Source organism: Aricia agestis, chromosome 20 (assembly GCF_905147365.1).
Source record: "Aricia agestis chromosome 20, ilAriAges1.1, whole genome shotgun sequence".
NCBI lineage: Eukaryota > Metazoa > Arthropoda > Insecta > Lepidoptera > Lycaenidae > Aricia > Aricia agestis.
Genome location: NC_056425.1, coordinates 6814166 through 6828322, shown reverse-complemented (window position 1 = coordinate 6828322; position 14157 = coordinate 6814166). Strand labels below are relative to the sequence as shown.

The 14157-nt window shown below is 34.3% G+C and overlaps 1 protein-coding gene and 1 non-coding gene across 2 annotated transcripts; one reads left to right on the top strand and one right to left on the bottom strand.

Annotated features, from left to right (window-relative positions):
• The first annotated feature begins 2813 nt into the window (after positions 1-2813).
• LOC121736956 (ejaculatory bulb-specific protein 3-like) lies at positions 2814-8183 on the top strand. Its single transcript, XM_042128433.1, has 3 exons — positions 2814-2902; positions 4482-4674; positions 7952-8183. Exons 2-3 carry the CDS (start codon positions 4488-4490, stop codon positions 8134-8136), a joined length of 372 nt encoding a protein of 123 aa, XP_041984367.1. The 5' UTR covers positions 2814-2902; positions 4482-4487; the 3' UTR covers positions 8137-8183.
• A 2182-nt stretch (positions 8184-10365) lies between these two features.
• On the bottom strand, positions 10366-10469 carry LOC121737507. Its single transcript, XR_006037153.1, has one exon. It is a non-coding gene; the product is annotated as a U6 spliceosomal RNA (small nuclear RNA).
• Between the last annotated feature and the right edge of the window lie 3688 nt (positions 10470-14157).

The window sequence follows — 14157 nt, the reverse complement described above, 5'->3', positions numbered from 1 at the left end:
CTATATCCCTACATCAAATGATTGGATTTCCCAAACCGCTTTTTTGCGCGGCAAAGCTGAAAACTATTTTATTTTTTCAAGATATCGTTTTCATTTTTGATTTTAAAAGTAAATCATAACGCTTATAATTTGGCCCTATCTTTATTTTTTAAAAATAATTATTATTTTCCAAGAAAATAAACATAAATAGGCGATTTCCAATTTTGGTGGCTTGTCGCCGAACTATTTTACTCAATATCTACCGATTAACAGAAAACTTGATACTGGATTAGATTTATATTTTTATGTAGTTGTTTTATATAGTTGACTCTTCATAATATTATATCAATTTTATTGTGCTAACTTCTGTAGTTGAGTTTTTATGACACAGTTTAGGTCTGTCGGGGAGAATTTTTAAATTTTGGTGAGATTTACGAAACGTTGTTTCTAAAAAATACCATTGATCCCTTAAGGTCCTGTATTCCCAAAAACGGACGATTTTCAAGATTTAAAAGTGACAGTAGACACAAAAATATAGTAATTTAAATTCTGAAAAAAATATATGTGTTAGTTAAGGATCTAACACAGTGGAATTTATATTCCATTACACAATATCATGAACTTCACTCGATAGAAAAAAATCCCAAACTTACCTCTTCTTTTAACGAATTTTCCATACTATGTCCAAATTATTTGGAATTTTCAGATAATTTTTGCACTGAATTAAAGACAAAGAATATATCTAGGGCGATTCGTTTTTTTGACTCGATTTAATTGATGTATAAAAAAACGACCATCAAAAAACTATAAAATAGCAGGCGCAAAGGTTCGGCTGGTACGCTTTCAGTCACACACTTTGCGCCTGCTATTTTATAGTTTTTATTTTATTTAAATATTATTATAAATTATTAAAGTATACATATAATTAAGGCTTTTGTGAAACTTTCAAGTACCTACCTGTTGTCATTATTGATACCGAGCAAAAAATGTTTGAAAAATCACGTTTCTTGTATGGGGTTCCCATACAAGAAAAGTGATTTTTCAAACATTTTTTAAATATTTAATTTATTTAAAACCCCTTAAATATTTAATTTATTTTGTTTTGTATTTCAACTCTGTAGCTATTACCGTTCTTGAGTTACAGCCTGGAAACAGACGGACAGACGGACAGACATCAAAGTCTCAGTAATAGGGTCCCGTTTTTACCCTTTGGGTACGGAACCCTAAAAATAACAAGCATCACCAAATTCTACTAGCGCATAAATATTAGTATAGGCACATTCGAAAATTAAAATCCTTTTCAATGTGTGAACAAAAATTCAGTTCCATATTTTAAAATTAGAACTGAATTTTTGTTTATTCTTAAAAATTTGAAATTCAAATTAAAAATTCTGATCCATTTTTAAACTCAAATCATACCGACTAGTCCTTACTCCTTATGTATAAGCACTGTTATGTGTTAAGTACGTAGTTTATTCTCTTTGTTGTTATGGCAATATGTAACACATTACTATGCGAGAGGAGTCGCGGAAAACTTCTGTATAATTTGTAATTAGCTTAACAAAAGACTATCCAAGAATCAAGTAATGATCTTTACTGAGAACGATTACTTCACATACAAGTTGTATACTTGCGGTTTACTTGTTGGTGACAAATATAATATTTATACGTAAATATGTTTAACATTTTCTATAAAATAACTTGTAAATATTATAATATAGATTAAGAAATCGTATAGCAAATCAGCGGGGCTAAAATGGTCGCTTTGAAGAATCATATTAAGAATCATGTTATGATTCATTCTTTTAAAATCGCAAAATGCAAGTTTGCTTGCAATTCATATTTAGTAATTCATACTAATTTGACATTTGTCGGTTTGACAGTTTTGACAATTCATCTGCTAAATTAATTGAGAGGAATTGCTAAATGTGACCATTTTAGCCCCGCTGGTCGCTGTTAAGCATTTGTGTCCTAACCTACAAAATGTTTTATCGTTAAATTTTGAATGCAGTCTTGTTCTTAATCATCTAAAGAACATAAGTACATTCATAACTTAACACGTATTTTTATGTGGGTTAGTACACGAATGCTTAACAGCGTTGCGTATAAACGTCGAATCTATAGTGGTGCATATACTATTGAATATGGACATATTCAATAGTATATGCACCACTATAGATTTGACGTTTATACAAAATTTGAAAAAAAAATGATGTATATTGTAGGAAATTAAAATTTTGAATTCCTGAATACGACACTCTTAAGGATTAAGACTTAGTCACCATCTAGTATCCAGATTTAATTCTATTAAGCAGATACTACAAAGTCCGATAGTAGATTTACATTTATCGATATCCTTGAAGTAATGTAAAAATCATAAACTTTCAGGTTGGTACAATCGTACTTTTTAACCATCAGCAAAGAAAATTAAGCATGTCAAATCTTTTTAAGACACATTATAACTGATGATGTTCAGAAACTTTTCAGAATTAAATGAAATTTTCGCATTTCAGTTATCGTACTTCATAATAAATATTATTAAAATTTCATAATTCAGATATTGTGATAAGATTGTTTAAATAGTAGTACTTATCTTATTTATTGCACATGTTTAAATCATTCACATGCACCCACATTAATCTTGATATTGCCAAAAATAATACGTACGTAACATTGTTTATGTGAAGCATTTCCATCAAAACAAATTTAGAAACACGTAAAAAAATTCTAACCTACCAAGAAGGTTTACTGTAAAAACCCGTGACGTACAAACTGATCTGTACACAATTTAATATTATCATATTAATTATTTACGTGATCCGTACATTTTTTGCTCTATGCAGCTGTATAAAAGCTTCAGTGGCTTCGTTCTAAGCATCAGTTACTGACTTGTGTTAAGTGCATCAACTACCTACTTCAAAAGGTAATAAAATATAATACAACCATATTGTAGAGGTATAATATTCAAGTAATTCAACATTAGAGGACTTGTAAATTGCTGGGCTGATTTCGATTAAAATTGGCACAGAGTGGCTAACTCGTTCCTGAAGCCGGTAACGTCGAAAGAAATTGACAGCTTTTATGCATTTGACATTGCGTTATTGAATTTCTAATAAGTACCACGTAAATTTTGACCTTTTGATGCAATTCGCTAGAAAATCGGAAGACGTGTCGTTTTAGCCAATCGGAACACGTGTCGGCCAACAAAAAACTCGTAAAATAGTTAAAAAGTAAATCTGAACTACTATTGAATCTGTACAAAATTCAATTCATTTCTTCTCTCTCCTGAAAAGTTGCTATTCTTGACTTACGTGGTGTTAGAACTTCAACGACGCATTGGTTATTCAATTAATGATAATAAATAATATATCTTTTGTAGAACAGTAGACGACCACATTAGGTACCTATTCGATTTATGATATTTTTCTTATAACAAAAAATAGGACAGTTTTCAGCAAGGATGTGGGATTATCGTTTGCGATCTAATTACAAGCTATCTTTTTCTATTATTTCTTTAAGTTTTTAATGCCTTCAATTAACTTTTTGCTTTCAAAAATCTAATCAAAATAGTATTTAGTATGTTTCATTGACCGTTAAGGTTATAGACGTCATATTATATTAACAATAACATGATCATTTTCATTAAGTATAACTAGATAAGTTAATTATAGTTTTGAGTTTACTTTGTGTGATATGAGTGTAAATGTCAAAGAAAATTAAATGTTGATTACATTGATACAGTGGTGATGTTGGACTGACTTGACAATGTTGGATGCTGGATACTAAATCGATACAGTGCTAATCCTGGCCCTTTAGCCACGACCTTTTATTTGTCGCTTCTTTATACATAAGCGTTCTTTAATATTATGAAGTTGACTTTCGACTCGTCTTATGTCGATTCTAAACATTTTGATCGGTGATTCTATAAAGAAGCGATGAAGGAAACGTCTTGGCTACGGGCTCAGTGACGTTTCAATTACTCTACCATCTACACGGGAATCAGAATTTTATTAATAACAACTCAAATAGGCTAAAAATTACAGGGCTAAAGATGAAATTGTATACAAATATAGCAGAACATAGGGAAAAACATAAGCTAGTACAACATCATCGCAAAAAAATACATTTTCCGCGGAAATTTTATTTTAAAATAATTTCTTCTCTTTTAGAATACCTTATACAATAGGAATACCCTTTCCAAATCAAAGACGTGAGTGAAAGAACAACATAACTAACATTTTTTAATACAAGGACTATTACCTTATTATTTTTTTCCTTATAATTTGAAAAAACCTTGTAACTTATCTACTTCATCATCTGGCTAAATGTATCTGGCTACACGTAACATTCATATTTTTTTATGTTAAATCCTTTTTCCTGTCCTAAAGCCTGCAATTATGTAAAAGACGGCAATTTTTTAACTCTTACTTAAATGATTCATTCACTTACGTCTTCAATTATTTTCTTCGTTCCTGGACTCATTTTAACATTGTCACTTCCAGCTCACCATGAAAGCCATAACAGTCTGCGTATTCGCCGTGCTGGCTCTGGCGGCCGCCGCCCCGGAGACCTACACCGACAAGTTCGACAACATCAACCTGGATGAGGTGATGGGCAACGATCGCCTTCTGCAGTCCTACTTCAAGTGTTTGATCGACGAGGGACCCTGCACCGCTGAAGGCAATGAGCTGAAGTGTAAGTGACACTTGATTCTCGTACTCGACATAAGGATCAATTCAGACCGCAACGTGACGAGGTGGAACCCTTCATGGGCGAGTCCAACTCGCACTTGGCCGATTTTTTTATATAAAACTAGATGACGCCCGCAACTCCGTTGCACCAAAATTAGTTTATCGCGCGGGAGCCGTACATTTTTCCAGAATAAAATATCCTATGTCCTTTCCCAAAACATAAACTTTCTCCATGGCAAATTGCAGCGAAATCAGTTCAGCGCTTTGGGTGTAAAGAGTTAACACACAGATATACACACATTCTACCAATAAATGATACACACATTCTAGCAATAAATGATTTCTGATTCTAACACGCATTTAAAATATTAATATGGTTGGATAAGGTTGCTTTTCATCAGGTTTGCTCGTTGGCCCAACGAGCAAACCATGGAAAGCAATTACCGTCGCCCACGGACACTCGCAACATCAGAAGAGCTGCAGGTTGCCGGCATTTTAAGAGGGAATACGCTCTCTTCTTGAAAGTTTGCAGGTCGTACGTATAGGTCCAGAAATACTGCTGGTGACAGTTCGTTATAGAGTTTTACAGTGCGCGGCAGAAAGTTACACTTGATTCTCACACTCGATAAAATTATTGAAATGCCATACGGCGAAACTGATCCATAGTTCGTACTACTAATATATATTCTGTGTCCATAGCCAAACCAATTCGTTCATAATCAATTTAATTTAAATAGTAAACATGTCGAGAATAAAGTTAAAAAAAACATATTTCTCTAATACAATAAAACTAAATTACAATAAAAACTAGCGTAAAAAGAGAAAAGTAAACATGTTAATATGTCATATGAAAGATAAAATAATATAATCCCATCAATTTAAATATCGCACATAAAATGATCTTTGAATGAAGCTTAATTTAACACTATCACAAATGTCTAAGAATGTAAGCAAGACATTCCATTTTTAGGATTCCGTACCCGAAGGGTGAAAACGGGACCCTATTCATGAGACTTCGATGTCTGTCTGTCTCCAGGTTGTATCTCAAGAACCGCTATAGCTAGAGTTCTGAAATTTTTATAGGTTGTGTATATCTGTTGCCGCTATAACAACAAATACTAAAAACAAAATAAAATTAATATTTAAATGGGGCTCCCATACAACAAAATATGTGATTTTTTTGGGCTTATTTGCTTGATATCAATAATTGCGACAGGTAGGCACTTGATATTTTCACAAAGGCCTTATTTATAAGTATAATAATTATAGTAATAATATTAAAATAAAATAAAAAATTAAGGGGCCTCCCATACAAAAACACAATTTTTGGTCTATGTTTGCTCTATAACAGCATGGAACCCATCGTGCGTGAGTCCGACTCGTACTAACCGATTTTTTTTAATCTTTGCCTAAATAATTATATTTTTATGTTTCCCAGTTATGTTTTCGACATTGTAAAGTGAACTATTGTTTGATTTAAATGTCCAATTACTGTACTCAAAACAATAGAAATCACAGTTTATGTGTTGTTTTTGTGTGCAATAAAAACGTAGCATTTTTTGTCTTATGTCAATTAGCAGAGAAACATTAAAATATCGCACCACGTCCTCAACGTGGAGTTATATTTTTATAATTATCAAGAGGTTTTTTTCCACGATTTTGTAGAGTTCATTTTCAAGATCTCTACATAAAGTTAATATACCTAGCGGAATAGAGAAACGAAGGCCTGAGCAAGGGAGATGTCACTATCAGTAACACTGCGTGGTAAAAAGAGTCGTGTGATACATGACAGCAGCACTCTTTTTTTGACGTCCAGTCGGCATGTGCCGCACGTTGACAATTTAATCTCATAGAAATCATGTTCAATCATGCTTGTGTAAGTGTATACGTACACATATTTTTACACACAGATGTAAACCAATTTCGGTTTCGTTTGACAGCTCGAGATTGTTGCTCTATTCCGCTAGGTACTTATATTAACTTTATGGATCTCTACCGCCATGTTTTGATAGGCTTTTGTCTCTATGCAGTACCAGTTACTTAGCTAATACAGTTAATTACCTAATTTTGAATAAGAATGATTTAAATAAATAGTTTGGCAGAAAATTAATAGATAATACTTGGGGAGGGGAAGAGGGGATTTCGGGAGTAGTTCAAATGTGTGTCAGATTAAGATTGCATAGACTTCCGACAGGTGTCTAGTTATCATGGTATAGAAAGCAGATTTCTCACGTGGTGGGTAATTTTTTTTTAAATATTGAAATGTCGTCGGATCTGTCAGATTAAGATAGGGGATGTTTAGTATACCCCAAAGAAGATTCCATATAAAGCAATGACGATTCAATGGTTATTTAAGGCTGTAGGGACATTTTAAAATATATAAAAATAAAGCCTAATCCAGTTACAACTACTCATATTAAAACGCGTTCACATCCCTGGATCACAGATACCATTACGATAATGATGAGGCATTGTGACAGGGCACTTGCAGACGTTTGTTGCATCGTAGACACATTATCTTCCTGTCCCTAAGAATAATAATAGTTTTTATTAAGTATTCTTAGTCCTGCTCATTTGAAATTGTAAATAGTTCTCAGTCTATTTCAAACCGTATAATATTCAGGTTCAGATTCCGATCGTATTCGATCGGAATCCGAACCGAAATAGTGGAAAACCTCTCTTACCAATCATTAAACATCTATGATAGTGTGCGATATTGTTATGCAATGAGCTATAAATAGTATATGATAGTATAATATAGCATAGTCTAAAATCAGATTCTACGCGATTCCGCTATTAGAATAACCATACACGGTTATTCCCTTTTTTAACGGGCAAAACACAAAGCAATCCAGCATCTGTCAAGACATGGCATCTAGCAGCACAGAAAGGCTGGCAACACCGGACTTCCTTTAACTTAGTAATCTGTGCTTCAACTTCACACTTCTCTTATGAAACCACCCCGGCCGGGGTGCAACAGTTTCTTTTATTCAACGTAATAACCTTTTTTATATATCTTATATTTTTACATCTTAACTTCTAATACAGTCCACAAGTAATTAACACAAACACCGATAAAAAATGTCACAAAGCTCACTGCTTCTCAGGGTATAACAAAATAAATAATAATGTAATAATATTTTAGTGTGTGTCTCCCATATTGAATTAACTGAAAAGGTAGCATTATTTTTGTGCTACGAGCCATATACTATGCTACAATAATATTATAGCATAGTCTAAAATCAGATAAAACAAATCTCTAACTTCTCTTCTCATTACAGCGCACATGGGGGAGGCGGTAAAGAACGAATGCGCGAAGTGCACCGACGCTCAGAAGAATGGAACTCGCAAGATGATCAAGTTCTTGGTCAAGGAGAAGCCGGACATGTGGAACGCCCTCCGCGCCAAGTACGACCCTGAGAACATCTACTACAACAAACACAAGGCCGAACTAGAGAGCTTGTAAACTGAACAGTGAACCATATTAACCACAATATACTTACTCCCTAATATGATTTGGTTTTATTTGCTTTTTAATCTAAAGATTAACCAAAAGTCTAAACGCAACTAGACCTACCAACAACCTAACAACAACCAGCCGATGCTATTAAAATTACCTTTTCTATAAAAGGGAATTTTGGTAGTTGAGTTTAGACAAGATCGCGTTAATTAATGTTGTATGTAATATTATGAACTACCAGGCCTCTTAGGCTTTTTTTGGTTGGTTTTTTTGAGTAGGAAGTAATTTCTGGAACCAATAAATAAATAAATAAAATAAATAAAATATGTTTATTTCAGGCTTCATCAACCCATAAAAATATTAGTAGATGTGTTAGTAACAATGCATGACTTAACCTATGTTAGTATTGTTAGTAACAATATTATAATGTTTATTTTAGGCCCAGTGCTACCTCCACCCAGTGCCTTTGAATTGGGCAATCTGGTTTACTTGCAATCATTTTTAGGATACTGTTCCGAGAGCCGCGAACACGTTGCAGCAGGGAGACGGCTTTTTTGCGCATGATAGCGTGAAAGCCATCAGTACGGGCCTCCGCAAACATCCCTGATGCGCTACAGCGCCACGGCAGTCGCAACAGCATCCTAAAAGCGTTGTTATACTGATAGCAAAAATTTTAACACCGATAGAAAGCTGGTGAGTTACTGAGTGACATAGGCTATATTTTATGTATAATTTGAATGTTTTTTTTTTAAGTTAGGTCGTTCTCAGAATTCTTGTAACAGGATCATGATAGCAAAATTTGATAGAAAAGTATTCCTATACTTTGCTATCAAAATTTGCCGTGAATAACGGCAAAAAACCGCAAGCGCCACTTGACTGTTTGCCATGCCAAAACCCTAAAATGTTTGTTTTCTTTGCATACCTATTATTCAGTGTCTTTTTTTTTTCTGTAAATTATTATTCATCATGTGGCTTTAGCTGTATTAAAACGCCGTTAGCTACTTCACTGAACAACCTTTTCTGATAATCTGCGTGCTGGCAGGCTGTGGGTGGTGGGCATGGGCGTACCGAGGGGGGGCAGGGGGGGGTCAGCCGAAATCTGATTTGCCTCCCCCTGGCCCAGAACCTGGGTAATTTGCCCCCCCCCCCCCTACGCCCATGGTGGTAAAAAATGTAGGTGCAGCTACTTTAATTTTTTTTCCAAACAGCCGCTCTGTACTTCTTGTGCACCCAAAAAAAAATTAAATCGATCGGGTTATGGGAAAGGGTTGCCAGCGTTAATTAAAAGTAGGAAAATAATTATTATTTTCATGCGGGTTCAACTATGTTGGCTTTTTTTCTGACGCGAGATTAGTTAGTATGTACTCCCAAAAATAAACTTCCCCACCCCACTACACCCATACCCACCGTCCACGGCCTGCCAACACGCAGATTATCAGAAAAGGTTGTTCAGCGAAGTAGCTAACGGCGTTTTAATACAGCTAAAGCCACATGATGAATAATAATTTACAGAAAAAAAGACACTGAATAATAGGTATGCAAAGAAAACAAACATTTTAGGGTTTTGGCATGGCAAACAGTCAAGTGGCGCTTGCGGTTTTTTGCCGTTATTCACGGCAAATTTTGATGGCAAAGTATAGGAATACTTTGCTATCAAATTTTGCTATCATTATCCTGTTACAAGAATTCTGAGAACGACCTAACTTAAAAAAAAAACATTCAAATTATACATAAAATATAACCTATGTCACTCAGTAACTCACCAGCTTTCTATCGGTGTTAAAATTTTTGCTATCGGTATTGGTTCCAGAAATTACTTCCTACTCAAAAAAACCAACGTTAACTCTTTATTGTAGATTTAAATATCATGTTTGTGTCTTCTCACTTAGAACGTTTCTCATCTCGCTTCAAATGTTATAAAACTTTAAATTTAGATTTTGCTGGTAGGTAATTATTAATTTAGGTAATGATAGTATTATAATTATAATCAAACAAAATATATTAAAAGTAGACGCATGATAAATACAATATTATTAGGTAAGTAATTATACCATTTAATATTCTTGAGCGATTCGTTCAATTCTAAAAGACGTTCATATGAAGAGAGTGATTTTACATTGTAGAGACTAGTTGATTCATGTCTTGATTTAATTATTTTTGTCTTTAGAGGGTTATGGTCATGATCCTCCACGGTGACCAGCCGGCTTGGAGAACGTGTTTTGCTTCTTGTATCGAAAAAATTTGGAACGCTTCACGATTTTGCGTGTCATCCTTGCGCAGGGGCCATGCTAATCTTCTCTGTATCGTTCCAATTTTAGGACTACAGGCCCATAAGTTTGTTACCGTGCATATACAAGCTTTTCTCGAGCATTATAAATAACAAAATAAGCACAACATTAGAGGCTAGCCAACCAGTAGAGCAAGCGGGCTTTAGAAAAGGATACTCAACAATCAACCATATACACACGATAGAGCTTATTATAGAGAAATACCGAGAGAGAAGAAGACCACTCTACATAGCGTTTATTGATTACCAAAAAGCGTTCGATACTCTTTCCCACGAAAGTATCTGGGCAGCTTTAGAAGCTCAAAACGTAGAGCCAAGATACATTCAAGTAATAAAAAACATATACAACAACAGCAAAAGTAGAGTAAAGCTAGAGTCAGCAGGCCCCTGGTTCTCGATCAAAAGAGGAGCGAGACAAGGGGATCCCCTATCTCCAAAGCTCTTCATAGCCACGCTAGAATTAGTAATAAGTAAGCTTGACTGGGAAGGACAAGGTATAAAGATCTTAAATAATTACCTGAGCCACCTGCGGTTCGCTGACGATCTTCTTCTCCTGTCTGAATCAAGACAACAACTTCAAGCTATGATAGAGTCACTAAACAAGGCTAGCCGACAAGTAGGCCTGGAAATGAACTTTTCTAAAATTATGTTGATGACTAACAGCACCAAAACGCCACTCTATATTGATAACAAGCTTCTAAAATATACGGACCAATACTTATACCTCGGAAAGCAAATAAGTTTTGACGCACAAAACAACGAGAGAGAAGTAGAGCGCAGGGCATAGAACAAATGGAACAACTACTGGAGCTTGAAAGAACTGTTTAAAAGTAATTTACCCATAAAAATGAAAACCAAATTAATGGATACATGTCTTATTCCATGCCTATTATATGCCTGCCAAACATGGAAGTTTACTAACAAAGTAAAAAATAAAATTACAACATGTCAACGAGGAATACTCAGCGTGAGCAAGATGCAGAGAACAAGACACACAAAAATAAGAAAAATTACAAAAGCATCAGATGGCCTTAGAAAAGCTGTAGCATTAAAGTGGAAATGGGCCGGACATGTGGCACGACTCCAAGACCAGAGATGGACAAAGCGAGTCACAGCGTGGAAAGGCCCACAAGGGAAAAGAAAGAGAGGTAGACCTTATGTCAGATGGGAGGATGAACTTTCAAAGAAAGCTGGTTCCAACTGGATGGAAACAGCGAAATCAAGAGAACACTGGTCATCTTTAGAGGAGGCCTTCACCTGTGGAGGGGTTCTTACAGTAGAAACAAAATAAAAATGTTATTAACCATATTATATAGTATTAAGATAGTGTTATTTTACTGTTAAGAAATAAAAGGCTTTTTTTTATTTAATTATACCATTGAGGTATAATAATACTTTATCTATGAATTATACCGAAAAAAAAAAATTTACTTTATATCTTAAATTAAGTAGCATAATATAATACTAGCTATTTGACCGAGCTTTGCTCGGTATTCGATAAAACACGAATAAAATGACATTTTCTAAAAATGATTCCTAGCTAGATCGATTTATCGACCCCGAAACCCCTTATAGATTTCATGAAAATCCTTGGAGCCGATTCCGAGATTCCAATTATATATAATATATATATATATATACAAGAATTGCTCGTTTAAAGATATAAGATTAGATAAGATTAGATTATGCCATGCCATGCCATGCCCGCAACAGAAAAAATTAATAAATGTTCTTCAGACATGAAACTGTTTCCTTGGCTATTCTGAGATTTACCTACGAATTTAATTTATTAACAAAAGTTTAAATCTTGTAAAGAAGTTGCAGTTAATAATTTGTAGGCGTAGTATTGTTACTAAAATCTTAAAATAACATAATCCTATAAGAATATTGTTGGCAATAAGCACAATTAGTGTATAATGTGTACGTATTAATACTTACTGTATTTATAAATAAATAATCTTTTATTATCACTATAATATCTACTAATCGGGTATACTAATAAGTAATAACGATTCTTGCTATAATAATTATTTTTATAATATTTTAATCTTTTCTATTTTTTAAATAAAAAATCGACCTTCCTCTTATATGGATCGTTCTTAAAGTTGTAACTTGTAAGCAGTGTTACAACTTGTAAGTTAGGTTTTTTGTCACTTTATTATTATGACAATAATGTGTATTGTCAGTTTATACTTTAGTACCTGGATGACCGAGCTTTGCTCGGTATAGCAAACACTCATTGACTTCGTGTTACTTAATAACGCCATCTGCTGATTGTTAAAACAATTAGTTGCTCACAAATAGTATTATTATTCGCCAATAGATGTCAGGAAGAGCCATATTTTTCAGTTTATCGATTATCGATAAAACACGAGTAAAAAGACATTTTCTGAAAATAATTTCTAGCTAGATTGATTTATCGCCCCCGAAACCCCCGATATACTAAATTTCGTATAAATCGTTGGAGTCGATTCCGAGATTCCAATTATATATATATATATACATGAATTGCTCGTTTCTATGGTCGCTTTGAAGAATCATGATATGAATCATAATATGATTCATTTTTCTTAAATCGCAAAACGCAGTTGCTTGAATTGCAAGCAGAGTTCTGCTTGCAATTCATTTCTGTATTTTTGTACTGATTTGACATTTGTCAGTTTGACAGTTTTGACAATTCATTTGCTGAATTGATTGAGAGGAATTGCTAAATGTGACCATTTTAGCCCCGCAGATTGTGGGATATACAAGGGTTCGTTTCGCTCGCCCTGATATTTGTTATGTCTCAAATGGTACCTATTAACTCCTGATTAACCTAGTTTATTTATTATTCCAAAATATTTATACCCGCGTTCTTTTTGCTTCATTAAAAATAAGTGCGAGTAACGACAGCAACAGAACGACCGACAGAACAAGTTCAAAATAATTATAAAGTACTCGTTTGGTCATTTTTTATCATTTTATAACTCGACAAAAAACAAAAAGCAGAACTAGTTTTGGTAAGGATTAGAATAATTCTGAACAACACGAGCATATTGACTGAATTTAATATTCCATACCATACTATCCATACTACATACCATAATATTATAAATGCGAAAGTGTGTCTGTCTGTCTGTTACCTCTTCACGCTCAAGCCGCTGAACCGATTTTGCTGAAATTTGGCATGGAGTTACTTTGAGTCCCTGGTAAGGACATAGGATACTTTTTGTGCCGGGAAAATGTACGGTTACCGCGCGATGAACGAATTTTGGAGCAAAGGAGTTGCGGGCGTCATCTAGTTATCTTATAATTACTAACTAATCTGATAAAATATTCTTTCAAATAAATTATACAGGGTGTATGAAAACTAAGTAATATTAATACGGGTGTGTATCATGCGTTCCTTAGGGCGCGATCAGACGTGCGCGTGTTCTGCGCGGGTTGTACTATAGCGTATGAGAAAACACGCGCGCGGGCTCAGCGCGGGTTCAGCGCGTGCCGCGCGCGTGTTTTCCCATACGCTATAGTAGAACACGCGCAGAACTCATATTATACTATAACTTATAATATAGAGTCCACTGTGAAAGTAGCAGCGCTGAAAGATAATTTTTTTATGATTTGTGATGCCGAAAAAGTATAACACTCAACAACGGCTTTGATCTGATTGATCTATGATAAAAATTATATTAATTTGTCTTGAAAGAAGTTTCGAATGACTGAATTAAATAAAAATAGAAGAAAAGTTAAAAAAAATGCAT

Coding starts and splice junctions, on each gene's coding strand:
- LOC121736956 (XM_042128433.1), top strand. CDS start 4,488: ATGAAAGCCATAACAGTCTGCGTATTCGCCGTGCTGGCTCTGGCGGCC. Junction 4,675..7,951: donor TGAAGGCAATGAGCTGAAGT/GTAAGTGACACT, acceptor TTCTCATTACAG/CGCACATGGGGGAGGCGGTA.